The sequence below is a fragment of the Exophiala aquamarina genome, assembly GCF_000709125.1.
Source record: "Exophiala aquamarina CBS 119918 chromosome Unknown aczIA-supercont1.15, whole genome shotgun sequence".
NCBI classification, from domain to species: Eukaryota; Fungi; Ascomycota; class Eurotiomycetes; order Chaetothyriales; family Herpotrichiellaceae; genus Exophiala; species Exophiala aquamarina.
This window is the reverse complement of record NW_013550573.1, coordinates 446,063-473,236: the sequence shown is the minus strand read 5'-3', so window position 1 is coordinate 473,236 and position 27,174 is coordinate 446,063. Positions and strand designations below refer to the sequence as shown.

The 27,174-nt window shown below is 50.9% G+C and overlaps 8 protein-coding genes across 8 annotated transcripts; 2 read left to right on the top strand and 6 right to left on the bottom strand.

Moving 5' to 3' along the window:
- Window positions 1–281: 281 nt before the first annotated feature.
- Window positions 282–2,927, bottom strand: A1O9_10951 (uncharacterized protein; the record flags this gene model as incomplete). Its single annotated transcript, XM_013400179.1, has 3 exons — window positions 282–1,274; window positions 1,340–2,871; window positions 2,918–2,927. 3 exons carry the CDS (start codon window positions 2,925–2,927, stop codon window positions 282–284), a joined length of 2,535 nt encoding a protein of 844 aa, XP_013255633.1.
- Window positions 2,928–5,264: 2,337 nt separating this feature from the next.
- A1O9_10950 (uncharacterized protein) lies at window positions 5,265–5,787 on the top strand (the record flags this gene model as incomplete). The annotated part of the gene is made up of 2 exons (XM_013400178.1): window positions 5,265–5,399; window positions 5,593–5,787. Coding segments are annotated over 2 exons (330 nt in total), but the record flags the coding sequence as incomplete, so codon positions are not given.
- A 414-nt stretch (window positions 5,788–6,201) lies between these two features.
- A1O9_10949 (uncharacterized protein) lies at window positions 6,202–7,540 on the bottom strand (the record flags this gene model as incomplete). Its single annotated transcript, XM_013400177.1, has 2 exons — window positions 6,202–6,419; window positions 6,478–7,540. The coding sequence occupies 2 exons, from the start codon at window positions 7,538–7,540 to the stop codon at window positions 6,202–6,204; spliced, it is 1,281 nt and encodes a 426-aa protein (XP_013255631.1).
- A 465-nt stretch (window positions 7,541–8,005) lies between these two features.
- A1O9_10948 (uncharacterized protein) lies at window positions 8,006–11,076 on the top strand (the record flags this gene model as incomplete). The annotated part of the gene is made up of 4 exons (XM_013400176.1): window positions 8,006–8,101; window positions 8,153–8,768; window positions 8,871–10,603; window positions 10,849–11,076. The coding sequence occupies 4 exons, from the start codon at window positions 8,006–8,008 to the stop codon at window positions 11,074–11,076; spliced, it is 2,673 nt and encodes an 890-aa protein (XP_013255630.1).
- Window positions 11,077–12,020: 944 nt separating this feature from the next.
- On the bottom strand, window positions 12,021–15,889 carry A1O9_10947 (uncharacterized protein; the record flags this gene model as incomplete). The annotated part of the gene is made up of 2 exons (XM_013400175.1): window positions 12,021–15,703; window positions 15,754–15,889. 2 exons carry the CDS (start codon window positions 15,887–15,889, stop codon window positions 12,021–12,023), a joined length of 3,819 nt encoding a protein of 1,272 aa, XP_013255629.1.
- A 994-nt stretch (window positions 15,890–16,883) lies between these two features.
- Window positions 16,884–18,943, bottom strand: A1O9_10946 (AGC/RSK/RSK-UNCLASSIFIED protein kinase; the record flags this gene model as incomplete). Its single annotated transcript, XM_013400174.1, has 4 exons — window positions 16,884–17,268; window positions 17,318–17,702; window positions 17,749–18,051; window positions 18,097–18,943. The coding sequence occupies 4 exons, from the start codon at window positions 18,941–18,943 to the stop codon at window positions 16,884–16,886; spliced, it is 1,920 nt and encodes a 639-aa protein (XP_013255628.1).
- A 2,117-nt stretch (window positions 18,944–21,060) lies between these two features.
- On the bottom strand, window positions 21,061–23,415 carry A1O9_10945 (uncharacterized protein; the record flags this gene model as incomplete). Its single annotated transcript, XM_013400173.1, has 3 exons — window positions 21,061–21,368; window positions 21,463–21,586; window positions 21,610–23,415. Coding segments are annotated over 3 exons (2,238 nt in total), but the record flags the coding sequence as incomplete, so codon positions are not given.
- An 869-nt stretch (window positions 23,416–24,284) lies between these two features.
- On the bottom strand, window positions 24,285–26,051 carry A1O9_10944 (uncharacterized protein; the record flags this gene model as incomplete). The annotated part of the gene is made up of 1 exon (XM_013400172.1): window positions 24,285–26,051. One exon carries the CDS (start codon window positions 26,049–26,051, stop codon window positions 24,285–24,287), a length of 1,767 nt encoding a protein of 588 aa, XP_013255626.1.
- Window positions 26,052–27,174: the final 1,123 nt, after the last annotated feature.

Here is a 27,174-nt window from a genome sequence, read left to right as displayed (position 1 = left end):
TGTAGATATATAAAAGTCAAGAAATTGAGGCGGAGGCGATCACAAGGACACACTCTGCCTACATACTCTGCCTGCCTGTCCGCTAACCCACCCACCCTCTCTTTTCCACAATTGCCAAACAAGAAAAAAACAAAAGCGAAAAGGAAAGAAAACAAGAAGGGATAGGACAGACGAAAATAAGTCCCAAGCCCATCCCACCTCTTCATCTCAAAACAAACACCGCTCGCTAATTTTCCTCACCTGGCATTCCGAGAGCATCTGCCGTCCAAAATTTCTCCCGCCTATAAAGGCGGCAAGTTAAGATCAAAGTCCTCTGTATCGAGAGCGAGCCTCCCAACAATGCAATTCATCTCATTCGCAGCAATGAGACCTGGCAACCTCCTTAGGGCACGGTGAGTCTCGAGATGGGCCATGAAATCCTTCAGCCCATTAAATGTGGGCGTCACATGGGTCGCCGTAGTCGGTTTATTACCACCAAACGCGCCGAGTGTGGCGAGTTGGGCATTGACAGCACTACCGCGGTCCTCATCCAACCAGCCCTTCGCGGCGCCCTCGGCGCAGCAGAAATAGCAGGCGTAGACGCAGTTGCTATTCGAGGCGTCGCTGACCCCAACCTTATTCATGACATGGCTCTTAGCGAGGAACGCCCAACGATACCGAATGCCACCAGCCGAGACGCGGACCTTGATGTCCATGGTCTTCTCTCTCTTAACAGCGCCGCGTCCGCCGCTCGGTAGTGCCGCGGAGACGACCGCGGGGCCCTCGAAGTTGCATTTCGTGCATTTGATCACGAACTCTTTTCCGCCTTTCTTGGATTCTACGCCGAATCCCTTCTTGCGGCTGCCCAGCTGTTGCCGCACGGCGCCCTTGCAGAACCCGGCTAGGTTGGCTTCGCTGGGCAGGTTGAGTTCGGATCGCGCGATTTGCATCGCGGGCGAAGGTGCCGCTGCACGCATCGTGGATTCTAGCGACGGCGCGCTTGAGGATGGAGGTCGTGGTTTGTCGTCCGTACAGAGCGCGTCCATGTGCTGTGCGATGGGCGATGTTGGGCTGTTCATGGGGCTGGATCGGTTGCTTGGGACGATGTCTAGGGTCTTGGGTTTGACGTAGCGAGGCTGAGCTTTTTCTTCAAGTGGTGAGGGTGCAGATTTGTTCATGGCTTCGGCGATACCTGGTGGGAGAGCCTTTCGCAAAGCGAACGAGGCAAGCTTGGAGCCGGTGGATCCTGTTGATCGTATAGATAGTGGTCTCGAGCTGGCTGAGACTGATGGGACCTTTTGAGAGACAAGTCAGTAGGAACTGTAGCAGATGCGTACGTAGGGTTGACTACCTAGCTTACCTTAGCTTGAAAGAGAGGGTCAACCGCTGCACTTGCGGTTGTTGAACTTGGCTCAATACCTGCTTGAAGACGAGCAGGTCGAGCTTGATGTGTTGAAGAAAGGTGTTGATACGGTTGAGAAAAGTGAGCTGGAGCCGCGACTGCCTGATTCATGCTTGGTTGCAACGGGTGGTTATAGTACTGAGGACCCGGGGGATATTGGCCATTCAAAGAGGGGCTTTGCATTGGCGGCGGACTGTATAATGGCCGCTGTACTTGAGCCATCATTTGCCGCTGATGTGCGGCGCCTTGACTGAAAAGAGGCTGTGGCCGCAGTTGGGGCTGCGTATTCATGGAATGCATATACTGTTGATATTCCACAGACGCTGCTAGAGCAGCAGGAGGTCGGCTGCGCAATTCCAGCGCTGCAACGTATTCCAGTGTATTGTATTCGGGATTGAGAGGCGGTGGTTGGCTTTGCATACTTCGAGGACTCCCAACTGAGGAATCCTGCTCTGGAGATTGAGAGGATGGTACCACTGTTGAATTATCATCCAGTTCATGGATGGGTATTGTACGAGAGAAATTCGGGACCTGTGCTAGAGTGGGATCCTGCTGGGGAAGAGGGGTTTGGGTTGTATTGCCAGGCACTTCTGCCATTGGTGGTTCATAGAAGCTTGAACCCAGAGGGAACTTCTGTCCCTTGTCGTCTGTTGTATGAATGAAGGAATTTGCGACGTAGGGCGGGGGTGATGCTGGGTTCGAGGACGTTTCCAAATCAAGATTTGAAGGGAATCGGCCCGTGCCTGTAGAAGCACTATCTGGAGGGCCCTGGCTGGTTTGCCTCTGCATGGGGAATGGAAGGGCCGGGACGTTATCTTCTCCTGGTGTTCTGCTTTGGGGTCGATCTCTATCTCTCTCACTAGAATATGAGACTGCTGAATTCATAGAGATTCTCCTTTGTGGAGCGAGCCCATTGGATGTTTTCCGATCATGTCCAATGGCCGTCCTTGAGCTGTAAGTGGTGTATGAGGTGGCGGACTGGGCATCAAATGGACTACCTCCAAAGGAAGAATGGGTACTTCGACTACTCGAGTACGCCAAAGAACCGGGAAGGTGGACTTTATCAGGCTCATCGATGTATGGTCGATGAATCTGTTTGACGGCAGCAGTGGCCGTGGACATGCGTTGATACAACTGACCGAGACATACTGTGGCATTGACTCGACAGTCATCTGAAGTCTCCTTCAAAGTGTGTAAATTAAGGGAAGCCTCGTCCATGAAGACTTCTCGTAGGTGGGAAATGACTGCGTGTTGGAGGGCAATTAGGATGTCCTTCATTTGCTCTCGAGCGACAGCGTCTCCACGCGCATATGTCTCACCGAATCGCCGGACATCGTGATCGTACTGGCTCTGGACAGCCGCACATCCCAGTGTCAAGGAGTCGTCGAACTCTTTGGTCAGATCCTCTGGGAGGATGAACTCCTCTGTATTCTTCTGCTTGTCTCTGAGACGTTGTACTAACTTGGACGAGTCTCGATAGGCCGTGATCACTATGGACCATCGCAGTCAGTAACCAAAAGAGATCGTATGAAATACGGCTAATCATGTCGCATGAAAGGCGAAGATAAAGCCTGATCGAGGTGTGACGAAATTGATCAAACAGCAAAACAAATTAGGTTGCACGGCATATTCCCAGAAATAACCCGCTGTCCGACGTCGCGAGTGAGTCATCAGAATCTGAGATGTACATCTGTCAGGCAAGGAAGCCGCGCAGCCATTGATTTGGCTCGTGTTCATGACATGACAGTGTGTTGTTTTCGTACAGCTCTTCTGAACATTGTTGGGTTTTGCCGGGGGGGGGGGTTGTGCAGGGGCAAAGGAGCAAGTCGAAGTAAGATCTTACCTGCTTGCACACATGACTCAACAGACAGAACATCCATGACTTGATGGTAAATGGCCTTGAGTCTTTTTCGGCGGTTCGACTTCAGCTGCTTCTCCCCATACGGCCTTGGACACGGGTTGAGTCTTAGCTCATCAGCGTTTGAGCGCTTCGCGGACTGGTTAGAGCAGAAACGCGGGGAACGTTCTTGGTGTGGAAATAGGATTAGATGATTTGGAAGAGATGAAAAAGACAGAAACACGAATCCCAAAGTGGGAGGGATCAGAGTCTTTGAAGCTGAGGCTGAGTCAGGCCAGGTCAGGCCAGGTCAAGTCAGTCGGTCACGGAGGACCGGACCACGTAATTACTCAGGATCAGTGTCAAGATCAGGATGAAGGACCTGTCCGTGTTCCCCAGGTCATCGCACTCCGGCTACCCAGTCAGTAAGTAGTAGGCAACCGGCTGTGTGCCGTGAGTACCTCGTATAGGAGGAAAACATTGCCCCAGCGAATAGTGGTGCAAGCCAGGCCCGAAAAGGTGGGAAGACGGTAGCACAAACCTCGCTACCGGCTGCACAAGAGTCCAGGACTCCTCAGGCATTAGAAAAGGTACGAGTATGTGCCGTGACATATTGGGGAACAATGTGGCTGGCTAGATAGAGATAAGAGCGTACGCCACGAGACACTCCGACGCGAGAGGAACCAGGCTAGGTTGATTCCAATGGACGCCCGCGGGATGGGCTTGTCGGGTATATCCTCGAACCAGTGCTGTTAGCCAGCTGAAAGGGGTGCCTAAGAAACAAGCAATGATTGATTTTAGCATGTATGATACGCCGTGTAGAGCGCCGAGTGGTTTTGGTAGAGTTGGAAAGGCAGGAGTAACACGGCAGACAAACACCATGATGGTGGCTCTGAGTTGTCATTGGCTGATAGCTGAGTTTGATAAGGAATGCGTCTTCTCAATGGCCCCAAAACAATCACCAAGACTTCTGCATACTCGTAAGCTGAACAATACGGAGGACCTCGTCCTCGGTAAGGTGAATTTGGGCTTGCAGGATGTCGACTTCTAGACTCGAGTCTTTTGGGTCTCCTCAAATGATTGCCTGTCTCCACCCCCGGTAGCCGCCACCTGGCACCGCTTGGTTCAAGCCCCGTGGACCCAGATCCGGTGTCAAATGCTGTCAAACTCCCTGCAAATTGGCCCATTCGTCTATGTCCATGTGTCTTCGGTTACTGGGGGCTTGAATAGGGCCTCGGACTTGTCAAGGACTGAAGGCTTGCAAATCCACCAGCAAGAACCATTGCGATGAGGCTGAACTCAATCTTCGCCCGCTTCAGTCGACAGATTAACCACGCCAGAGGCTTTGACTAAATGTCACCATCGATCAAACTACTCGGGACTCCGTGGTCAACAGGGTTTAGATTGGCTCTCCCTTTTTCGTCAGTTGATCCTCCCACGTGGGCAAGGAGCAGCCGAACTCTCACCCAGAGCACCCCAATAATCGATAGGGGAGAAGACATTGTGGAGATGGGTTCCCCAGTCTACTTCGTACTATTCCTGACTGCAATTGTTGAACACTGGTGAACAGAAGACCCAAAACTTGCTAAAGGAGGCTTGCGAGGCAACAGCCGACGAGTAGTACCTCACTGAGACACATGCATTAAACACAGTAAGCTCCTAAAGTCTACCTCGCCCAAGGTACCTCGTATGCCCTCGAAGTCCATCTATTGGTCAAGATGGCCCTTTCAGTGATACAATCCAATCCCGTCATCAAATACATGCATATGAAAAAGCCAAGCCTAGTTTACGATATCAAGTATTGAGTTCAAGTCAAGAATACGGTGCAGCTCAGCATTTTGTAACTCAAATTATACGGCGACACATAACGCGTGCCCAGCACCGCGTTCTTTTCCAGCGCGTCGCAGAGCTTCACGTGCACTGCCACGCCAAGTGTCTGACAACCACCCTGAGTCTTGTGAAGCCAACCATAGGCACTGTTTTCTCATCAAAATACATCTCAAGAAGGGCCCCCAGCGATCCTCTAAAAGTTCATGTTGAAAAACAATGGACGAAAGCAGCATCTACAACGACACCAAAAACCCACTACTAGGTCTCACAGGGGATGCCAGCTCCAGAGTCTCCCCGCTTGAACAAGAAGTCCTCGACGAATACGAACGACTCTTGAAGAATATGAACGAGGTGAGCTCTAAAACAAAGAAAAGTGAAAGAATGGAAAATCCACGCTTGAGTCTTTTGTCGTTTTTGCACCAGCTTCTCGGCCAAAGTTGATTGTCGAATTCCCCATGTACATATTATCCACTCCTACTAGCCATCATCGCAAAGTTTGAGGAGGGCAAAAGCTGACATATACACACCATTTCCCTATATTTAGTTATCTTCAACGCTGGCAAGTCTATCCGGTGGGCCGATGACGCTCGAGATCGCAGAGGGCCTGAGGCTGCTGGAGCGGAAGGTCGCCAGTGTATATACTTTGATGAAGGCTAGCGTGTATAGTATTGTTCTCCAGCAGGGACAATTGGAGGGCGACGCTGGCAGCAGTGTTTTCACGGGCGATGAGACCGTCCAGCCTGGCGTGGGTTGAAAAAAAAGTCGCCGGGGCATAACCATCCAACCACCCAAAGGCTGGACAGTACGAAGTACGACTCTTGCTTATGACCGGACTAAGACGAGCTTCGCCCCGTGGCCTGGAATGAAAACAGAAAAGATGAGGGATGCTCCAACGCTGAGTCTGATATATCGCACACGACGATACTCTCCATCATCGGGTATCCATGGCTCTTCGACACTCTCCTCGCACACGATGGACCATTTCCATATGTCTGAAGCTATCCATCCGATCGGAGCACTAGCAGCAAACGCACATGCGGAATCAGAGACAGGAAAATGACCAATACTCACTTCCCTCCACAGATGAGACGTATCTTACATAGTATTGACTTGCTCGCTCAAGTCTTTTGCGAAACATTTTTGGTACAAGATTCTATGTGAGTCCAGCATAATACACCTTCCGAACATCCACCAACTTTTTGCCACGACCTCTGGCAATATCTTCGGGATCCTTTTGGCTCAACAACGCCTGGACCGTCGCTTTGACCGTGTTCATCGGGTTTCTGGCACGATGGACCTTGGCAGCAAGATCTGAGATGCCAGCACATTTGCAGATTTCCCAGATGTACTGTTGACAGCGAAGTCCAAATCCTGTTTATGATCGGATTAGCATATATCGACGGACTCAAGTTGATTAGTCGAAACATACCTGGAGGGCGGGGGTACAGTTCTAGTTCTGTGGCACTGAATTTGGCCTTGAGATCCCCGAAGACGGTTCGATCCTCATACCGCAAAATGGGCTGCATATTGCGGATCGCACGGTATTGACTTTGTAGTCTGGCATCGGACATTTCCATCGACTTGCCTTCACCAATACCTATCAATCCATTGCCGTTCCCCGCCACAGACAACATGTAAGCCCGACGGATCTTTCCCAATCGTGTCTGGTTGGTGACTGAATGGAAGATGATGGTCTTAACTCGGAGTTGTGAGATCTCTTTGCTGCTGTAGCCGGTCATCTGCATCAATGCCACCAAGGCTGGAGAAGGAGCTTCTCGTTGCGCCAGAAACGCTTGGCCTTCTTCGTCCGTCTTGTTGCTTCTGGCCTCTTTGGGTAGCTTCTTGCGCTCTGAGAGGTTGGGTAGGTCCGGAGCAAGAGCGGATCGTGGTGCGAGCTCGGACTCTTCTCGGCCTGTGGTTAAGCGTTGGTTCTTGTCGAACTCCATCCACTCGTTCTCTCCCGCGCCAGGAACCAGGTGTTCCACGCCATCTTCGTCAACCCAGGTCTCCAGGCTTGTCTTTTTCATTGCCTCTTCGATAAAATCCTCTGCGATCTCATCTTCATCCTTCATGCGCTGAGCATCGTCAATATTGGTCCAAGGAGCTCGCACAGGCTTGTCGATAACTGGATCTATTGTTGTCAAGTCGTCAAAGTAGTCCATGGTCCATGGCTCGGCACGCATGCGGCCTGGTGAGTCCTTTATATGTTGTAAGGTTCCAAACTTCTTGGCTGCTTCGATGGCAGCACGTTGCTGTGGAGAATATCTCTCCGGGGCAGCTCCATCTTCAGCGAAGAACTTGTCGGCGCGATCCTTCAGGTAGGACAGTGGGTGAGTAGGTGCTTTGCGGTCGTTATGCTTGACACTAGGGAAACGTGGTTTGCGGTTGTGTTGGACAGAGGAAGAATGGAATTGGCGTCGAGCAGATGTGCCTGCACGAGAAGTCTTTGAGAACGAGCACAACAGGCACTCGGATGAGCGTGCCACACTCATCGTGTTGGGGACGGGTATGGCAGTCGAGCTTCCAAGTGCAAAGAAAGTCCAGAATTGAAGTTCAGTTCGGCCAGTTGAAGCCGGGCTGCACCTCGAACTCGAAAAGACTTGGCGCGGGCATTGACGCTAACCAATTTTGGATGATTTTCTACGAAGGCCGTAAATAATTACATTCTTCACTTCATACCGGCATGTCCCCCATCTGACATCTTGGATTTTGTCCAAGACTCTTGATCCCGATGAAGCCAGGTTCTTCTGTTTTTGAGATCTCTCCGTCGATAGAAATGGATCATCAAGCACAACTTGAAATGATTTATTGATATCCATTTCAGCGTTTCCAGCCCTCTTCCACCATGGATACCTTGCCATGCGTGGTCTAGTAGCTGCAAAACTTTCAAACCATCATAGCTTTTTCATCTGAGACACGATAGACCATAAAAAAGATCCACATTACATTCAGGAACCATGGACGAGTCCCCACACTTTGTCATCGGGCATCATGACTCAAAACGGCCTCTACCAGTGACTCTCCAGACAGTTCAAGATGCTCATGCTGCAAATGTGAGGCTCTAACCTGCATCTCTCTGATTTCCGCCTGCTGACCCAGAAAAGTATGATATGCTCACAAGTCCTATAACGACGCCTCATTTTCAATCTAGAGTGTTAACTTTACTTTCCACTTTTCTTTCCCAACATTCGAATGGCACTGAGGACATCACCAAGACCAAAAACGCTTCCCCAGTGGTCATTCCCCCCCTTACACCGGCGGACACACCTCTGACTCCTGATGATTCCATCAGCCAGATCATTGGGATCTCCAGTTCTTGGATCGATCTCACTTCTCCCGATCCTATTATTGCAGAAGTCTCGCGCCAAGTACTGAACCTTGAATTAGCTTATGCGGCTTTCTGTGGCATCACGTACCTTCTGGTTCCTGGCCCACGTCTACGCGGTCATGGCACTTCAGATAGTGGAATTGCGCAGTATGCCCGCGCAATCATGGACGCCCTTTCTGAAGCGCCCTACATTCAGCTCTATGTGTGGCAACCTATCATCGATCATCCGGAAGAATTGGTTAAGGAAATGGGCGATTTGACGCCGTTTACTCGTCAACAATTCTTAGACGATGAGGACTTAGAACAACAGACGAGACTAGATCTTTTTGGAACCTGGGAGGCTTGGGATATAATTAGATCAATCTGTAAATACCATTCAAGATTGGGTGTAGGTAAGCATATACAGGTTCCAGCCAAACTGTTATTTTCCTCTGGCCTCCACCGGCTACGAGAGTCCCCTCGGTTCCATGCCTGATGCTGATTTCCTCTTTCAGCCTTGTCACTACCGAAGCTCCTCCCTCCTGTCCCCATCCAATCAAGATGGTATTCCGAGCCAGTTCGACTTTTGACTCTTGACGGCAAGATCTTTGCGAAAAATGCGAAGGGCTATCCTGTTCTCTCACGTGCGCATCAATCTTTTATCAGCCGTTTCATCCGCCTTCGTACTCCGCCATGGTTTCTACTATGTGATGTAGGATCTGTTCCGGGGTCCAACCCGATCGGGTTGGATCAGCAAGGAGCCTCATCGACGGCAGCATTTCCTACGCCTGCTGAAGCCGCTGAGAATCCTCAGCTCAAAGACCCAACCCCACAGCTTTCATACATGCGAAACTTGCAAACCAAACAACCAGTTCTGACACCTCTGGACCGCTTTGGTGCCGGATATCAAGATTACCTCCAGGCCCCCTTGCAGCCACTGACAGTGAACCTTGAAAGTATCACATATGAGGTCTTTGAAAAAGATCCCATTAAGTACGCCTGGTATGAGCGTGCGATAGCCAGAGCATTGCACGACTGGATAGAGCAAGGGAAGCCCACGTCCAACCCAGATGGCCGTGTTGTCGTGGCGGTGGTCGGTGCTGGCCGTGGCCCCCTGGTAAGTCGAGCACTGAAAGCCAGCGAGGATGTTGGTGTTGAAATCGACATGTGGGCATTGGAGAAGAATCCCAACGCTTTCGTCCTGCTACAGCGGCACAACGAGGCGATCTGGAACAAGCGTGTTAACCTAGTCAAATCCGATATGAGGACCTGGAGGGGCCCCCTTCGCCCAGCGAGCTCACAGCCGACGAGCCGGATTTACAACACTGAGCAAGACGACTCCGAAGATCAAGAGTCACAAAAGGGAGACACTAGCACCAAGAACCCGAAATCCACAGGGACGACCGCCTCTTTCACCGGGCCCCCATCGCTAGACTCTCCCTCTCTTCTAGCGACCTCAGAGCCTGCTCCCACCCAACCAACAACATACAAGATCGACATCCTGATCTCCGAGCTCCTGGGATCCTTCGCCGATAACGAACTCAGCCCGGAATGCCTCGACGGCGTCCAGCACCTGATGAACCCGGTGCACGGGATCAGCATTCCAGCGTCATACACGGCGCATTTGACGCCCATTGCTGCGCCCAAGCTATACGCCGACATCACGCATGGGATGACCAGCACGACGCCCCACGCGGCTGAGATACCCTACGTGGTCATGTTGAACGCAGTTGACTATCTGAGCACCACCAGCGTTGCGGAGGAAGGCTCTAGCGATGCATCGACAACCACTCAAGCTGTCTCATCGACCTCCTCGGGCACCTCAACTGCCAATCGCAAGGCTGTGGCGCAGAGCATCGGAGGCGTCGTTGGAGGAGCAAGCAGCCCTCCCATCTCAGTTCCAGCACCAGGCATAATGACACCCCAGCCCATCATCGGCACGACGTGGTCGTTCCAACACCCGAACCCGCTACTCCCGGCCTCTTCCACCACCGCCACCACCTCCTCATCAACCACAACGACATCTCCATCACCCTTATCATCCGAACCAATCTCTCTCTCCAACGCACACAACGCCCGCAGTAGCATATTGACCTTCCCGATCCCCAACCGTGGCACCTGCCACGGCCTAGCCGGATACTTTGAGACGGTCCTCTACAAGGGAGTCGAGCTCTCTACCAACCCGAACACCATGGACGCCAAGAGCGAGAGCATGATTTCCTGGTTCCCGATTTACTTTCCATTGAAGGTACGCTATGCGATGCTATGCTATGCACACTCTGTGTACACACCCACACCCACACCCACCCACCCACACACACACACACTCTCTCTCTCACTCACTCTCTCTCTCTCTCTCTCTCTCTCTCTCTCTCTCTCTCACTCACTCGCATACACACACACACACCCACACCCACCCACCAACCCTGGAAACTTGTTCCTACCCACTGCCCCTCCTCTCCGCTTTTCACTAACCGCAACCTCAACGCATAGGTCCCACTAACCGTGCCCGACTCGTCCGAGCTGCGCGTCACGATGTGGCGGAAGACCGACGACCGCAAGGTCTGGTACGAATGGATTGTCGACGTCTTCATCTCGAGTGCAGGACCCGCACCCGCGAGCTCGAAGACCAAGGGCGCTACTCCTGCCGTCAGGGTCAAGAAAATCCGCGTTGGCGGAAGCGAACTACACTCGAGCGAGAAGGATGCGTGCTTGATGTGACGTGATGTCTGCCCCGCGAAGCACTGCCGATGAAACTTTTTGCCATGGAGAGGGGGTAAAAAAGGGGTGGGGGGTTGGAAGTGTTGTTGAGTCTGCTCCTTGCTCCTGCTCTGTTTCCTCCCGCTCCTTCCCCGTCTTGGTACATACCTTCATAGATATAGGGAGCATCCTCACTCCCGAGGACGGCTGGATCTTCGAAGACTCAAGGCTCAGATAAGGATATAGGCAGGCGGTTGGATAGTTGGATAGATAGGCACATAAGGACGAGCGCCGCCTGCCAAGAACTCATTCCACAAAATCCCCAATACTTCTAGATACTTAATCCCCAACATGGTCCCAGAATCTAAGTGAAAAGCCAGAGGAAGGTTTCCGCACCTGCCCTACCGTATCTCCCAGACAGACACCGAGGGTAAAGGAAACCGGACCAATTAAGCGGACGGAATGGGATGTGAAAGGATACACGTAAGTCGAATCAGAATTGGATGTCCTGTGTCCCTATGATAGCTAGCTAGCCCGCTCTATATGCGCACCACTACAACGAGTGCATTTGGGGAGCCTGGGGAGCCAGCCCCTGCGGTCCCCTGTGGGATCGATTTTCGCCTCTATTTCATACCATACTGAGCACAACGGGCTGCTTGTCGCAACTGGTACGTCGGTTTGAAAACAAAGAAGCCGCCTAGCACCTTCCTCAGGTAAATCTAGTGACCCAAGACAATATTATCCTGAGCAGATGAAAACCCATTTCCCTTATCGATTCATCTGTCCTCCCACGGAACTGTTGTTGAGATTCTGTTGTGTTTGTGAGATCCGTGCATATCCGTAGTCACCTATCCGTTTTGTTGTGGAAAAATTTTCCCTGCTGGCCAGCTTGCCAGCCAGCCAAGCATGGTGTCAATATCAAAGATCCCCTTGGCAGATGCCGAGACTTGAACTCGAACTCGAAATCAAGCTGCACGATTGATCTGCCTTGGCGGGGTCTTCTTGACCTCGACTCTCGCCTCCTTGGTGAGACCAGGCACCGACAACGCTGCTGATGGAGTAGCGGTAGTCACACCACCATCTTCAACCCTTACCTCAGAATCACCTGTGCTTGTGGCACTCAGACTCTCAGACTCGGAGATGACGCTGCCGACACCGTCACCCGCGGCGATCTCATCGGGCTCCATTGTTGTCTTTGGTAGGGCGGCCGGGATCTCGAGACTCTCGGTGCTTCCGGACAATCTCTCTGCCAGGGAGGCACTGGAACGGGTGTTGTCGACCGCGGAGCTCAAGTAACTCTTGCCTGCAGTGCCAGCGGCGGTTTCCTTCGCGGAGCCGGCTTTCGAACCGGTTAGACCTCGTCGGATGGCGAGGACCGAGTCGACAATGACTGCATCAATTCCCTGTTTCACTTGCAACTTGACCTTGGATGAATCATTGTTGAGCGCTCCGTAACTGACACAGACCAGACCACTCTCTTTGACCACGCGAACTAGTCGCGGAGCACAGACCAGCGGGTCGGCAGCGCTGACAATACCTAGAAGATTCCAACGACTCGCAAAGCGAATAGCCTCTTGTAGACTCGTGGCCCGAACATCCCCAACAGGAGACGTCCCAGCATCAGTGAGGAATAAGACGGGAATACTTGGTTGTTTGAAAGATAGCAACAGGCAGATATCCGGATTGAAGGATGAGAAGATGATGTTCCTTCCTTTACCCAAGTCGTAGACCTTGGTCAAGACCGTGTCGACAAAAGAATTGAGTTCAACAGCATAAGTGTCCATTTCTTCGTCTTCACTTTCCGACAGCATAGGATATTTCATCTCGATGTTAAAGCCCACGTTGGAGGGGACTTTGCGGAACATTTCTTCCAAGGTGGCAAATGGTGCTTGGATGTGATTTCCACGGCTGTTTCCTTTAAATCCTTTCTTCTTGAAGTCCCGGGTATGCTTCATCCGTTCTTGCATCTCGAGTGGCTCATTGTTATCTCCACCACCCACAGACATAGATCGCAGTCTGGAAGCCCGCGGATCACCGCCCTTGAGGGTACTAACCTTTGGATTCTCGAAGAGCACAGGGGATGCCGGCCTTGAGTGGCGTGGTGTTCTCATTTCGTTGACATGGAGGAATTGTTCTAGGGTCAGAGTATGCACTGGAGCGTCGACACCTGTTTCACTGACCAAGAAATCATGGTAGATGACCGGAACATGATCCTTGGTAAGCTGTACATCGAATTCAACGTATGAAGCACCTAGATTGGCTGCTGCAATGAAGGACTGGATGGTGTTTTCACCCAACTGGAGAGAGCGACGACCAGCTGCCAAATTCTTGCCCAGTCCACGATGGCCAATGACCATGGTCGACGTCATACTCTTCCAATACGTCTGATTTTCTGTAATGGACATGTTGGGATGATGGAATGGTGTAATCACCAAGAAGTTGAAGGTCACTGAGCCGATAACCTCAAGGTCATTCGCGGCGACAATTGGTATTGTCACATCACCTTGTAGGAGCATTCGCTTGGTGCCAATATTAGGCTTGATCGTAGACAGGAGTGCGACGCCGCGGCCAACGACACGCTCCTTCGATCCGGAATAGGTTGGAATCAGGTCAAAGAATAATTTGACTTTTGACGGATCTGCAGCGTGGAAGACTATTGGCTCCGTGGAGAGATTGTCTTGCACCGGCAAGTCAATGACTTCAGCCTCGCCTTCAGCTGATTTTGCAGAAACCACAATTGAGAGGGCAGTGTCCAGTTGGGTCGAATGCGCATTAGCCAGAGGTATTCGATCGAGATTAACGGGACGAATGGACTTGCGGGTGTCCATAGTACCAAGACTGACAAGTATCATGCTCTTATCTGTGAGGTATCGATGACCGAAACTCTTGACTGGTTCGCTCATTTTTACTGCCGATGTAGGCGTTGCAATGTCGTTTGATTTCCTCTCAGAGAGTGACGAAGAGACTGGTGGAGAAGTTGATGTGATTGAATCGGGATCCTGCTCAGGCTCATGAAGGACATCGCAGAGCAATTTTGCGATATTGACATGCCCACGCAATGCTGCATGCTCCTTTGCTGTCCAACCCGAAGAATCAAGTCTTTCCAAGTCGGCCGAAGCTTCAATCAGAACTTCGACGACCGGCAAATGTCCATCAACACAGGCGATGAATAATGGTGTCCAACTGTAGGTCTTTTCACACAATTCCGTGTTTGCCTTTTGAATGTCGCTGCCGGCAAGCAAGATCTTTGCACATTCAACATGGCCGAATCTGGCTGCCAAATGGAGAGCTGAGTCGCCGTGCTCGTCTTGATAATTGATGTCGACACCTGCCTTCACAAGGAGTCCCACGATGTCGATGAAATTCGCCTTTACAGCCAGAGCTAGGACAGCTGAAGACTTTGGAGAGTTTCGACGTACGGTAGACCTTGAGAATTCAGGGGCCATGGCTTGCTCTGCATCAAGCAGTGCTTGAGTTGTAAGAGGGTGGCCACCGATCACACTCAGGTGTAAGGGTGCCCAGCCGTCGTTATCCTGCCAGAGTGGGCCGTCAATGCCGCCGTCAACATTGAAAAGTTTCCAGTATTTGAGGCGCTCAATGATAACCTCGCACATAACTCGGATGCCATATTCAGCAGCATAGTGAAGTGGCGTGCGGCCGGAGCCGTCTCTTGCCATCAGTCCCGCCCGCTGCGAGGTCTGAAGACTATTTAGAACGAAGGCAAGGAACGAAATCGACTCGTCATCTCGAGTCAAGATTTGAGCTCTCTGGTTTTCATGAGGGACGGATCGTTTGAAAGGCACCACGGGAGGTGTAGCAGGGACGATAAAGTTGGTCAGCTCCGTCTCAGCGTTGGGAAGAAGTTGAAGGCTTGGTTCTTGGTCAATGTTCGACTGCTTTCGACCTATTGACACAACCAAACGATGAATTGCATTCCGACCATTGATATCATCCGCATCGTCCAAGAAAACGATTTCCCGTAAGAGAAGAGCAGTTGAAACACGGCTTCGAGCGGATATGGCTCGCTGAAGTAACAGTTTCAGGAATTGTTGGATGGAATGCTCTGAGATGTCGGACTCCGGCTTAGTCCGGAATCCCTTGATCAGTTGTTCAAGATATCCCGTGTCGTTCTGTCGGATACCGGCTTCAATCTTTGCTGTCTGTTCGGGGGAAACATGCAAAGACGGACGAGAAGTGGTGTGTTTCAGTGACGCAGATGAGATAGAGGCTCGATCTTCGTTGCTGGTCAACGCTGCAACCTCACCAAGGACTGAGATCCAATCGTTGATCTTGCTCAAAGAAGAAGACAACTGTGTATTTGTAGCAAAAGCCGAAGGGTCAACCCTCAATTCGAGGTACTTCTTCTGTGCATGTGCTTCAGGTATGCGCTTGTCCAACTTTTTCGTGATCTTGATGAAGCCCCTCCTATTGACCTCGCCATACCATTGCAGGTTGCGCAGTTGGGCTCGCAGTTCCAGCAAGGCCGCAAGGAGGTCTTCACGTTCATCTTCTTCGAGTTGAGCGGCGGCCTGCAGAGAGGGCGAATATCGGTCCTCAAGGAGCTTGAGACGCCTGGAGAAGTCCTGGTATTTCTTGTTGTAGAAATGGTCCACGTCTTCGAGGTTTCGGTCCAAGGAATAGAAGAACCCTAGACACAATAAGCATTGCCAATAGCTCGCTACTATCAGCCCGTCCTACCAGCAAGGTCGAGGTTCCCGTCCTGCTTCAGGCCCTCGGCCGATGCTTTGATCAGCTTCTTCAGTGCTTTGTAGTTGATATAGGAGGAAGCCCACTCGGGGACCTGATTGCGGGGCAGGTTGCGTCCAAACTTCATGTTGGACTGGTATTGTTGGATGCGTAAGGAATTTACAGACCGGGATAAGAGAAGAGAGGACGGTGAAAGGAAAGGTCCATTCGCACAAGTCGAAGCTGAGTCAGGGATCTATCTAATGCGGACTCGGCGAACGGGAATGAATGGAGAGAAACGGGGGGAGCTGGCCATAGCAGATAGTTGAGTGGCAGGTGGAATGGCAGGTTCAGGTTAGGGTCAGGTCAACCAGAGCAGGCCCCAGACCAACGGAACTCTCATCGGCCGGATTGATTGCGGAGAGGGACAAAGGAAGAGTGAAAGAATTGTGAGAGAATGAAAAGATGTCGCGTGGAGAGAATGCTGGGTATCATTGGCCTTTTGATATTTTTGCCCGAGGCCCACGTCATTGGGCAAGCCAGTCCCTGACCGCTCCCCGTCAAGTTTCCACCGGGAGGAGGACGTGTGACCATTGATCCCGGTCTTACATGTGTCTCAAGAATATGACTAGCAGAGAAGAGGGACAAATGTGGGGAGGGATGGACCCGCGATGGACCCGCGATGGATCCCAGCTACCGGATGGAATGGGTCCTTGACTGCCGAAGACCCAGATACACAAGCACACAGGTACGAGACCCTCAGACCAATCATGAAGGGGCTGTGGAAATGGATTCCACGAATTCATATAACAGCTACCAGTATCAGTAATCTCCTGGTCTTAATCCTCCGTATATCTGTACATGCGCCTTTTTGGTTTCATGAAACTCCAGAAGATGCCTGATGCCTAATGCCTGATTGCTGCGGAAAACAAGAGTGTGTGCAACGGTGAGTTCTACCCACCAGCGCCAACTGACCGTCGGGAGAGAGCATGTTCTCTCGTCTCACATGATCATTGTCCACCAATCTGAGATGGCTCCTCGAACGCCAAATACGGGCAAGGAGTAGCTGCCCCAGACCAAAACAAGACCAAGCATTTCAGTGACCTACGAGATAGGTGCCTGAGTAACAAGAACCGCTAGCTTCACCGCCGGTTGGTCGCTTGCCCACCATCTTGCATCATGATCGTATCTTCGTCGTCGTGGTGTAGCGTAACACTGTTAAACTCGAGAAATGGGTCTGCGATTTCTCCCCCAGGAGTCACCATCCCCGAGTCAAGAGGCACACCTTTGAGCACAGTGGTCGTCCCTCCAATCTCCACACTGCCGCTGTCCTTGACTGTTCGGAAATTCAGCGTGTCAATTGCACGACCCTGGTGTGGGATCATCGGCGGCTTCATATGTCGAAGAAGTGCCCAGGTTATAGGGCGGAAAAACGGATGACTCTTGACATCCGAGGCGCCTGCACGAGATCCTAGCCGTTTGACCTCGTCTTTGATCAGCAGCTTGCGGATCACAGATTTACACAAACTGTACCACGTTAGTGTATCGCCAATCACAGCGGTCGGGTGACACTCACTTGCTCACTTGGGTCGAGTGGGAATGGTCTGGGAAAGGAACCTCGTCTCGGAGAATATTCGCGAATGTGGCATTGCGATTTTTGCCTTTGAACGGAGTTGTTCCAAACAACATTTCATAGATCAGAATTCCTAGAGTCCACCAATCGACTGCACTCGTATGCCCGTTGCCTTTAATAACCTCGGGAGCAATGTATTCTTCAGTGCCGACGAACGAATTGGTGCGGAAATCGGCGATACAAGACTTGGTGTCCACCAGGGGATATCCTGTTGGATTGGAAGCATTGCGAGTCCCCAAAATCATCGTAGGGGCACCTCCAGAATCCGATTGTTTGGATAAGTCGAAATCTGACAACATGATATGACCGGACTGATGCAGAAGGATGTCTGAATATGTCAGGGTCTCGTTCTGACAAGCAGAGGGTATGCTTACTCTCGGGTTTCAAATCTCGGTATATAAAACCCATCAAATGCAGATACTCCAGCGCAGCTGTAACTTCAGCTGCATAGAATCGAGCATCTTCCTCGCCAACGCACTTGTTCGGTCGGGTTTGTAATGCTCGGAAGAACTCTCCACCACTGCAGTATTCCATGCATAGGTATAAATGCTCTTCGGATTGGAAAGAGTGATATAACGTAACAATGAATGGGTGATTGCTGGTAGCGAGGATTTCTTGCTCAGCCAGAGCTCGCTTGATCTTGTTCCGTTTAATCATTTCTTTCTTGCTGAGAACTGCTCCAAATTAGCTTGCACCTCATTGATGGAGTACTTCACACTGACCTTTCATAGCGTAGAGACGATTTGACTTCTTCTCACGAACCAAATAAACCTTTCCCACATCCCCTTTTCCAATGAGTTTTATTTTATCGAAACTCCCAGGACCGACCTCAACGTTTCGGACTTTGATCGAGTTCGAACTATACGTTCGCCGAAAAGCAATTGACTGTCGGATCTGCCCCGGTAGAGGAGATTTGGCCCCAGGCTTTGGAAGACCAGGCAGACTCAATGTGCTAGCATCTTCCTGGGCTATCATTCCTAGTTTAGGAGAAGACCCTGATCCGACCTCGAGAGGTTCCTTGCCCAGTTCTGCCGTCTGAGGTCGATCTCCAGCAGTCTTATTGGCATTGAAAAGACCCTGGGCATTGGGAGCAGATGCCACTCGTCTTAGTTTCCTGGCCAGTTCTTCCTTTCCTGCAGAGACCAGATTTTCCTGAGGCGTTGCGCCATTGACCTGGACCTTTGGGGTATCGGGAGGAGAAGGGGGGACACTACCCTCGTTATGATGGCGCAAAGCAGGGAGACCTTGATGGATGAAATAAGGATTGGCCTGTGCAGTGGGGGAGGCTATAGTATCGTCAAGGGGATGCCCGTCGCTGGCAATGGTGGTAGAACGGTTTCGGCCCAAGGCTGGTAGGAATCGGGATTGTTTGAGGGGCTTTGTCTCGGTCTTGGGGGTAGGTAAACCATCTGAGCCTATAGAAGTTTGACTGCCACCGCTGTTGATGCGGAAAAAGTTCTTGAGTTTGGTAGTGGTAGGCGTATGTGTACCGGAACCTGAAGTGTCACCATTGAGATGCTTCTTCGAGGAGAAGGAGAGACTGGAAAAGTTGCGTTTCTCGGTAGCCATGATGTTGCAGAGACCAAGTGAATGGATCCACAGAATCAAACGATGGTCGAGGCAGAGCAATAGTGATCAGGAACGCTTGTGAAGAACAAGATCGAGAAGCAGTATCCGATAATGATGGCGAGTGGGAAGTTGGTGGATAGGACGAGGTGGGCAAGAGGACGGCAGTGGGATCGGAACTGAGGCGTTATCTGCGGAGCGCCATGTCAGGATGGGCGCTGGTTGAGGCTGGTGACAATAAGCCTGAAATGTGAATGTAGATGGAAGTGCAAGTATACTTGGTATATTGCAAGGTATTTGGCAATGGGGACTGGGATGGAGCTGGAAGAGCAAGTGCTGTGCTGGTCTGCTTAGAGAAGGGATGTCAACGAGCGAGCGCCACTGCTCAGTTCCAAGTATGCGGACTACGAGTAAAGTTGGTTGGAGGAGGAGGAGCAATGAGGCGTATGGACTGCGGACGACTGTGGAGTCGCGACTCAGTAGTGGAAGAGGGAGTGGGAGTGGGAGTGTGCGAAATGTCGCCCTCGGCCCTCCTTTGGCCTAGTCTGGACCGGATACTGCAGCCTCTCCGGGTGACTCCCACCACCACTCTGTCCTTAGTGGTACCCTCGCTCTTAGTATCTGGCTAAAAGCGGGCTAACATCGACTTAGTCGCAGCTATGACTAGTTAATATGCCTGGGCACCTCCTACCCTCCTCAAGGACACAAGTCCCTAAATTGCGCGTACTCACCACCTCCCGCCAGATCCAACTTACAGTAGGGGGCACGACAGAAGGAAAGGGGTCCCGAGGGCAAATTTACGAAGGACACACGGACTCCAAGGGCTTACCGCCTGGCTAGAGTTCCAGGGGGATAGGAGTTAAGCTTGTCGTGTAATTCAATTCCTGTCGTTGCCCTGCCCCCTAAGATTACGAACCCTCAAGGGCTGAAGGGCCATACGCCCATAGCAGGGCAGGTAATGCCAAGGCCCATAGTGAGATACCTACCTACTCGTACGAGAGCTATCCAGGGTGCGGAGTACGGATACCTTGCACTCTAGATGCCACATAAATAAGACGGCGGCTCCAGCTCAGGCTGATTCATACCCCCCATTGTACGCAGGACATGGTGGTATTAGTTAAATGTCGTCACCTCTGATGGCCACGGACTTTACTATTTAGATGGCAATGCTTCATATATTAGAGGATAAACCTCTTCTTCCTCTACTCGTAGTTAGCTGGAAGCATTTAGGCCAGACCAGAATGATTCGCCTTCATCTGCATTTGTACATTGTGTCATCCTGTTAGATTTCGCCTATAATCGTCATCGCACTCCTCAATGCTTGCCAACCCACACCCACAAGGCCCGATATCCGGTTGATTTCTCAGCAGGTTGTTCAACTTACAGGCACTTTTCCTGCAACATCAGCATTCTGCCGTCCCACTTCTCTCGACACTACGCGTCGCTCTACGGGCCGCTACTCTTCTTGTTTACCCATGGAGGTACCTCCTTTATACTCTCGTTGGCAGTTGGGACACACTATCCACTCCAACCAATGCTTGATTGAATGCCTGCCCGTATTGGCTAGCTGTATTGCACAATCAGCTTGCTGACATTACATATTATCTTGCTGATACAATTTCTGGTCTGCTTTTGTTTCCCTAGCGTGTCATGTAACATGTTGGTCTTTTGACCGAATACGTCTTGTATGCTTCTGACACCTGTTGTTCTTGGTATTCATCAATCCGTCCTGACTGACATACGTTACCCGACTAAGCATTAAGCCCTGTTGTTTGCTCGTGTCCATCCCAACATGCCATCGTGGCATTCACTTCCCGTTGTTCCAATATTCTGAAAGACATAAAAGCCAACCATAGTAATTCATGTCTCCAGGTTGACCGACTTGTTCGTACCAACCATACACTCCGGAGGAGAAGACAAGGTATCTCCCGTAAAACTGCACTCCAATCTGCATTCGAATTTTGGGTTCATTATCCAGAATCCAAATCTCACATTCCCTGCACTCTGTACGCATCACTTCGAAATGCGCTATCGCCTTCACTGCCATGGCATCGCACTTGACACGATTGGGGCCCAACAAACCACGCACCTCCTGTTGGGCTTGGTCGATGAATCAACGTTGGACTGCGAACTTTCCCGGCGGCCGACAGCAGCGATTTAGCAGAGAACTTTTGGCTATCGGTGGTCCCATCTAGCATATGTGGAAGATGACCCATCGCATGGACATTCTGCACAGAGACTGATGAGTAGCCCTTATTGAGATTGGCATCCTGACCACATTCCCAATCTTTCATGAGTCGGTCCTGGCTAGGCCAATTCGACTTATTGTCACCTTGAGTCCAGATATTGGAGCCGGAGGCTAAGGGCTGGTTCAGAGAGCACATGCCACCGTGGGATGTGACTGGTGGAACGTCAGCAAGCTTGTGACCTGCCTGAATGAAGGCTTTGCTCCTACAACGTTGTTGTCAGCACAAGAATTGGAAGTATTGGCAATTCTTCTGTGGCCTACTTTGTGAAGTCACGCTCATTCTGTTCAAAACTTGCGACATTCTGAGGTGATGAGTGAGAGCCCTGGCTTGACTTACTACCCCTCGTATTTTCCGGTTTAACAACACTAAGTTCACGGCATGAATTAGTCATGGTACTCTCCAGGAGGATTGGCAGACGACAAACCCTTCGGTGCTCAAGCTAATCAAGCTGGAGGAAAGTTGACTCAGAGGCTTTCCGTCAGAGGAGCGACGCACATCGATAAATTGATCGGCCATTTCTTTGGTCATGGTTGGTTTGGATGTCCAGTAGCGTCTTTCAAAGTCGTCCATGTTGGATGAAGGCGGTCGCTGCAACCCACGACCTGGAACTTGGGTGATCGTACCATCCGGGAGTTTAACCAGGCTGACAACTCCTTGTGGGAGCCTCATTGCGTCGAGCTGGAGCTCGTAATATGCTTCAACTGTTGCTGGTGCATCTCCTGGGTTCACTGGCAACCACTCTGTATTTTCTGAATCCCCCTCGATAATGGTGTCAGGGATAGTTGCAACTGCTTGGTGGTTGAAGCTTGATGACTTGGAACTAGTCTGGGAAACAGCTGCGATGACTGATTCGACTGCTTCATCTGGTGACTCGCTGCCTGCACATACTATGACTGCTAGCATCTCTTTCTGTTGCTGCTCGATGTGCGGAGGAGGACGACCAATGCGGACGCCCCACTCATCAACTGCGACATCACTAGCAGGGCTTGAGTGCACATTTCCAACAGCACCTAAGATCGTTTCTTCAGCTGGTGGCGATGGCTTTTGTGGAGCCACGATGGGAATGGCACGGCGTGGAGCTCTGGTTGTGGTGGAATATGCAACAGTGTTTGATTCAAAGCTATTTGCTGTAGAATCAATCGCAACTCCGCCAGACAAGGGCAAAGCTGCAGTAGCTGGTGCTGAGTTCAGAGGAACATAACTTTCAGCTTGAACGTTCAATGTGGTACCGTGGTGAATTGCCTGGTAAGGAGTAGGGGTTGGGTTGTTTAGGGCGAAAGCGAGTTTGTTCTCCCAGTACTTGATTTCATCCTTCATATCTGAACGTTGTTTGGCAACCGCCATGCGCTGTTGTGAAAGGTTGGCGTCATGATTGATCATTGCACGACAGCGATCAATTGACCTGAGTTGATTTTCAAGTTCTTCAAAGGCCGATTTCACTGTGAGGATCATGTGCTGGCAGTAAGTCGAATAAGCTTCACCAGTTAACATGGGCGATGTGCCTGGCACGCCATACAGATCTCCGTAAGGGTACAGCGTTGGATGATACTGAGCACCCAATGGTCCACTGTAGGCACCAACGCCTTGGCCGAACAAAGTTGCATTCATTGGAAAGATCTGAGGACTGTGAGCCCCGTATGGATCAAACGAAACACCCGAGAACAAAGGACTGGGGTGCACCACTGGGAAAGTAGCAGACTGTGCAGAACCAGGATTGGCCCCAAGTGGGACAGGTGGAAAGGTGAAAGCAGTGTCAAGACCAGCTCCCAAACCATAGTTGTCTGTCGCCTCTGAATGGGCCGAGACCTGAGGAAGAACTTCCTTGGCCACCTTCATGCCTTGTTCAGGACTGATACGGCTATTGCCCTCCTTCTGGGCTGAGGCACGGATCAGCGGACTGTGAAGTTCCTTTGGAAAGTCCTTGCCAAGATCGGGTGCACCAGTTGAGGCAGCTGGGAGGGAAAATACTGGAGGTCGTGGGCGTTGCTCCATTGGAACAATACGGCCACCAGCGGTGACACGTTGATGTGTAGGTGATGAATGTTTTTCAAGAAACCGAGCGAAACCCTTATCTTGCTGAGCTCGAGTCTCACTTGGTGGACCAGAGGGTTGTCTTGCAGGCTGCAGGGTACGATTGCCAGCATACACGACCATTTCTTCTTGCGATTCACTTGACTCTTGAGACCAGTTTCGAGGCTGGTCACTGACTGTTCGACGCATGGACATAACGCAAGCACCTAATGGAGGTACAACACCAGCTACCTGGAATCAGTGCGTGAAGAGGTTTCGACTTGGGAGACTCTCACCTCTAGCTGCGTCGTATGTGAACTTGGAGAGGTCGAAGTTGGCTTCCTCTACTCGCGGAGCGAGCTCAAGTAAGCGAGTCAAAGTGTACCTGCGCGGCCGGCTAGGCAGGGAGCCTGTGGTTTGTTTAGCCATACTGATGATATTTGGTGCTTTGAGCACCGCTTGAGATGAGATTGTGTAGCCAAAGAAAGAACAGAACCAAAAAGGCAACCTCTGGACCGCAGAGGATCCCACCAGTGAGGACTTTGCAGCGAGCGAGCAAAGAGTGGAAGTGGTGTACAAGGACAGACTTGAAAGGTGACCACAGGGCGATGATCGTCAGAAATGAAAGAGCGCGGGAAGAGGAAGCAGGAGGGGCACATCTCAACTTACCGGAGCGATAGAGTCTCAATAGGCAAGAGCACCTGTTGGACTCGGCAACGAAGGCTATCCAAGAAGGTCGATAGAGAGCTTACACTTGAAGGAGAAGCTGAGTGTTGCGTACACGAACATTCAGAAGCAATTTAAGAAGGTAAACAGTCAGTGACTTGAAGGCAGTGTGTGGCAAGGCACCTATAGTGAATGGCTTGGGAGTCGGGACTGGCAGAAAGTAAATATCCATTCACATCTGGGGGATCACATCACATGCAAGCATCCTGGCAGTATTCTGGGTATAACCTTGAGTAATATTTCATCCCCCATCCTCATCATAGCGTGTTTCCAGATATATTCATCCGTTGATTCATGTCTCATATTCCAAGTGGTAATGTAACGCCTCCACTCCAGGTATAGTGTTTAGTCGGAGAGACTCAGACGTGGTGCTTGGGGTCGGTTGGAGAGGTGAATGGGTTGATTGGCATGTCGTCGTCTTCGTAGGATGGGCGTCTTGGACGAGTGGAATTGATATCGAACATTCCCCTTTCTATCTCCTTTGCCTTTGCTTGATCCTTCAATTCCCAGCTGCCTACACGTTCATGACCGCGGGTCTGGACCGGGTCTGGGCTTGCTATCACCACCGCTCCCGCACTTCCCTTGGGGATGGTCAGATCTTGATCGCTTGCTAGTCTTTCTGACCCTTTAAACCCTCCGAGTTCTGACCGGCGTTTTGTCTGCACTCGGTGGACGCGAACACCACCAAAGAGTGCCACCGCGCCAAATACTAGTGCCGCGACAGCTAGAGTGACCACGGCACCGATCACACCAGCAACGGCAGGGGATAGTCCTCTATTGTTTCCGCCAGAAGATTGGGTCGTTGGACAGAGGGCTCCGTCGTCGTTCACGAATGCTGGGCAGAAAACTGAGAACGAATTACACGTCGTGCACCAGTCCTCAACGTTCAACATCATGAACTGTTGTAGGTTTGTGACAAAATCTGTCAAGGGAATCATAGTCTGGCTTGGACTCAGCCCGAAGAGAGGATATTCGACAAGTTGTGAATCAGTGCCTGTGCCATTTTGATAAAAGAATCTCACAAAGATCTCGTCATTCTCGGGATATGTCCTGTCGGCTTCGGCTTGCATCGAGGATAGTTCGAAGACAAAGCTCGCTCCTGGCTCGGGAAGACTATAGAAGGCAGCATTTTGAGGTGAGGTTAAACCTGCTAGTGCAGCAAAAGCGACCATGGGTTGGAAGTCACCAAACAGCAGTGTCATCTTTGCTGAATTTCCTTCAGTGTTTATGCTTGTGTAGAATGCTTGTAAAATTCGAGTCGCCAATGTCCTGCCCGCGATAGCTCTAATTTGGTCACCCTCGACTGGCCCCGACACTGCAATATCTGCATTCTGGGCAAAGACCAAATCGGCAGCAAGGATCCTGGCCTTCGTCAGATCTTCTGGCTCAAGTAGCCTCGCCACAGTGGTGTTGTGGACACTAGCATATCTGAGGTAGTCGTAGATGTAGTAAGCATCAAGATACCCGGCAGATGGAGTTGAGAAGTATCCATCAAGGAAATCTGACTGAAGGCTTGCGTAGAACGACTGTGTGCTGTTTCGTAAGTTTTCAAAAGCATCGGTCTGATAGTAGTCATTGACAGACGCCCTCCAAGTTGGGCAGTTGTGGCTGCCGTCAAGCCAAATCGAGTTCATGTCGTTGCTGGTCATTGTGAGGATAGCTGGATATTGGTAACCATCTAAGGGAGCCACCAAGTTCGTGCCATTCTCAATTGTACTTTCGCCGGCTATGTAAGTGTAATTGGAAAATGTCTCCAATGGAGGGTAGAGGCCTTGAAGAAAGGCCTGAGCAGAGCCTGTAATATATTGCTCCTGACCGGCTAGAACAGTGAGTTGTTCGGACTGGAGCTGAAATGGTGAGATGCCCGCAATGGTCGTGACGTCGGCATCTCCTTCAATTGGAGTCACATAGCGTTGGCGGACTTTGGCGCCCGCCTCAAATAGTTGGTGAGCACCAAGTGGTGTCAGAGTGGCTGGCGATGAGAATACGAAAGGCGTTCGATCTCCATAGTTGGTATATATGAATGTGCTTAGGACCTCCTGTTTGAGACCTGACTGAGCCACTACGGCAGACGACAAGGCAACGAGGAATGCCGGAAGCACACGCAAGTAATGACCAGTATCCATTATTACAAACAGCAAGGTTGGCAGAATTAATTTATGGTCAATTCAGTCAACACTCGGATTCGAGCGTATGAATTGAAGAGAAGAGGATAGATAACCATGGCGGGGTGCAGCTTGCATTATGAGCTCAGCCAGGCCGACCAGAGGAAGAAGCTGGGCAAGCTCTAAGAGCTCATGCGAGCTTTCTCGATAACTAGCAAGCTTACTACATCGAGAGGAGTGTCCCATGATCATTGTGGACGAGTATACTGGTAAGCGGGAAGGTGGGAAGGATAACCGGGGGACAGCTTCGATAGCAGACAAAGTGAAGTGGGGTTGCAGCTTGGAATGCACTTCAATTCGCTACAATAGGCCATGCAACTTGAAGGTTTGTAGCCTTGGATGCACGATGAGGATGATAGCCCCATGGGTGCCGCCGTTAGCTTCTGCGCTATGGCATGTAAAGTGAATGGTACCTGATAAACGGATTCATGCAACAGCTGATATCTTAGTAGGGGCAGAAAGCGTGTGCTCCGTACTTGGCATGGAAAACGTTCAGAACTTGAAGTGGACTGGATCGCCGTGATCCAACCAGTAATTAATCGCTACTGACCTTGTCCTTAGTAACGAGCCGAAACACCATCAATTTGACTCAGGAAGCACAGAAATGTATCTCTTCAAGGGCCGCAAGGTTGACTGATTGCCTTGGTTCAAAGCTGAATACACAGGTTGGAACCTCGTGCTAACTGACGCCATTGCCCACTGCACATCGTTGGTCCGAGCCAAAGAAGGAGAAACCATGTTGCAATCACGTCACGTCAGGCCCGTATCGTTAGGATTCGGAAGGCAAAATGAAGGGGGCTGGGATATCGCAGACCGAGGGTTGGAACATTACTAAGGACAGTACGGAGGATGAAGCGAGATCTCCTAGTTTAATCCAAGGAGCTGCCCAAGGCGTCTTTTCTCGTTATTGATTTCATGGAAGGAGGCGGATTACTCCGTACACCGTGGGTGATGATAATCATAACAATTCATACAGTTCCCCAGGTACTCAGTAGCAATTAACAAATATGGTCGTTGATACATCCGCGATGATCAGTAGTTTTTACGGTTCCATGGTCTGCTTTGCTAGCCAGCCCAATTCGAG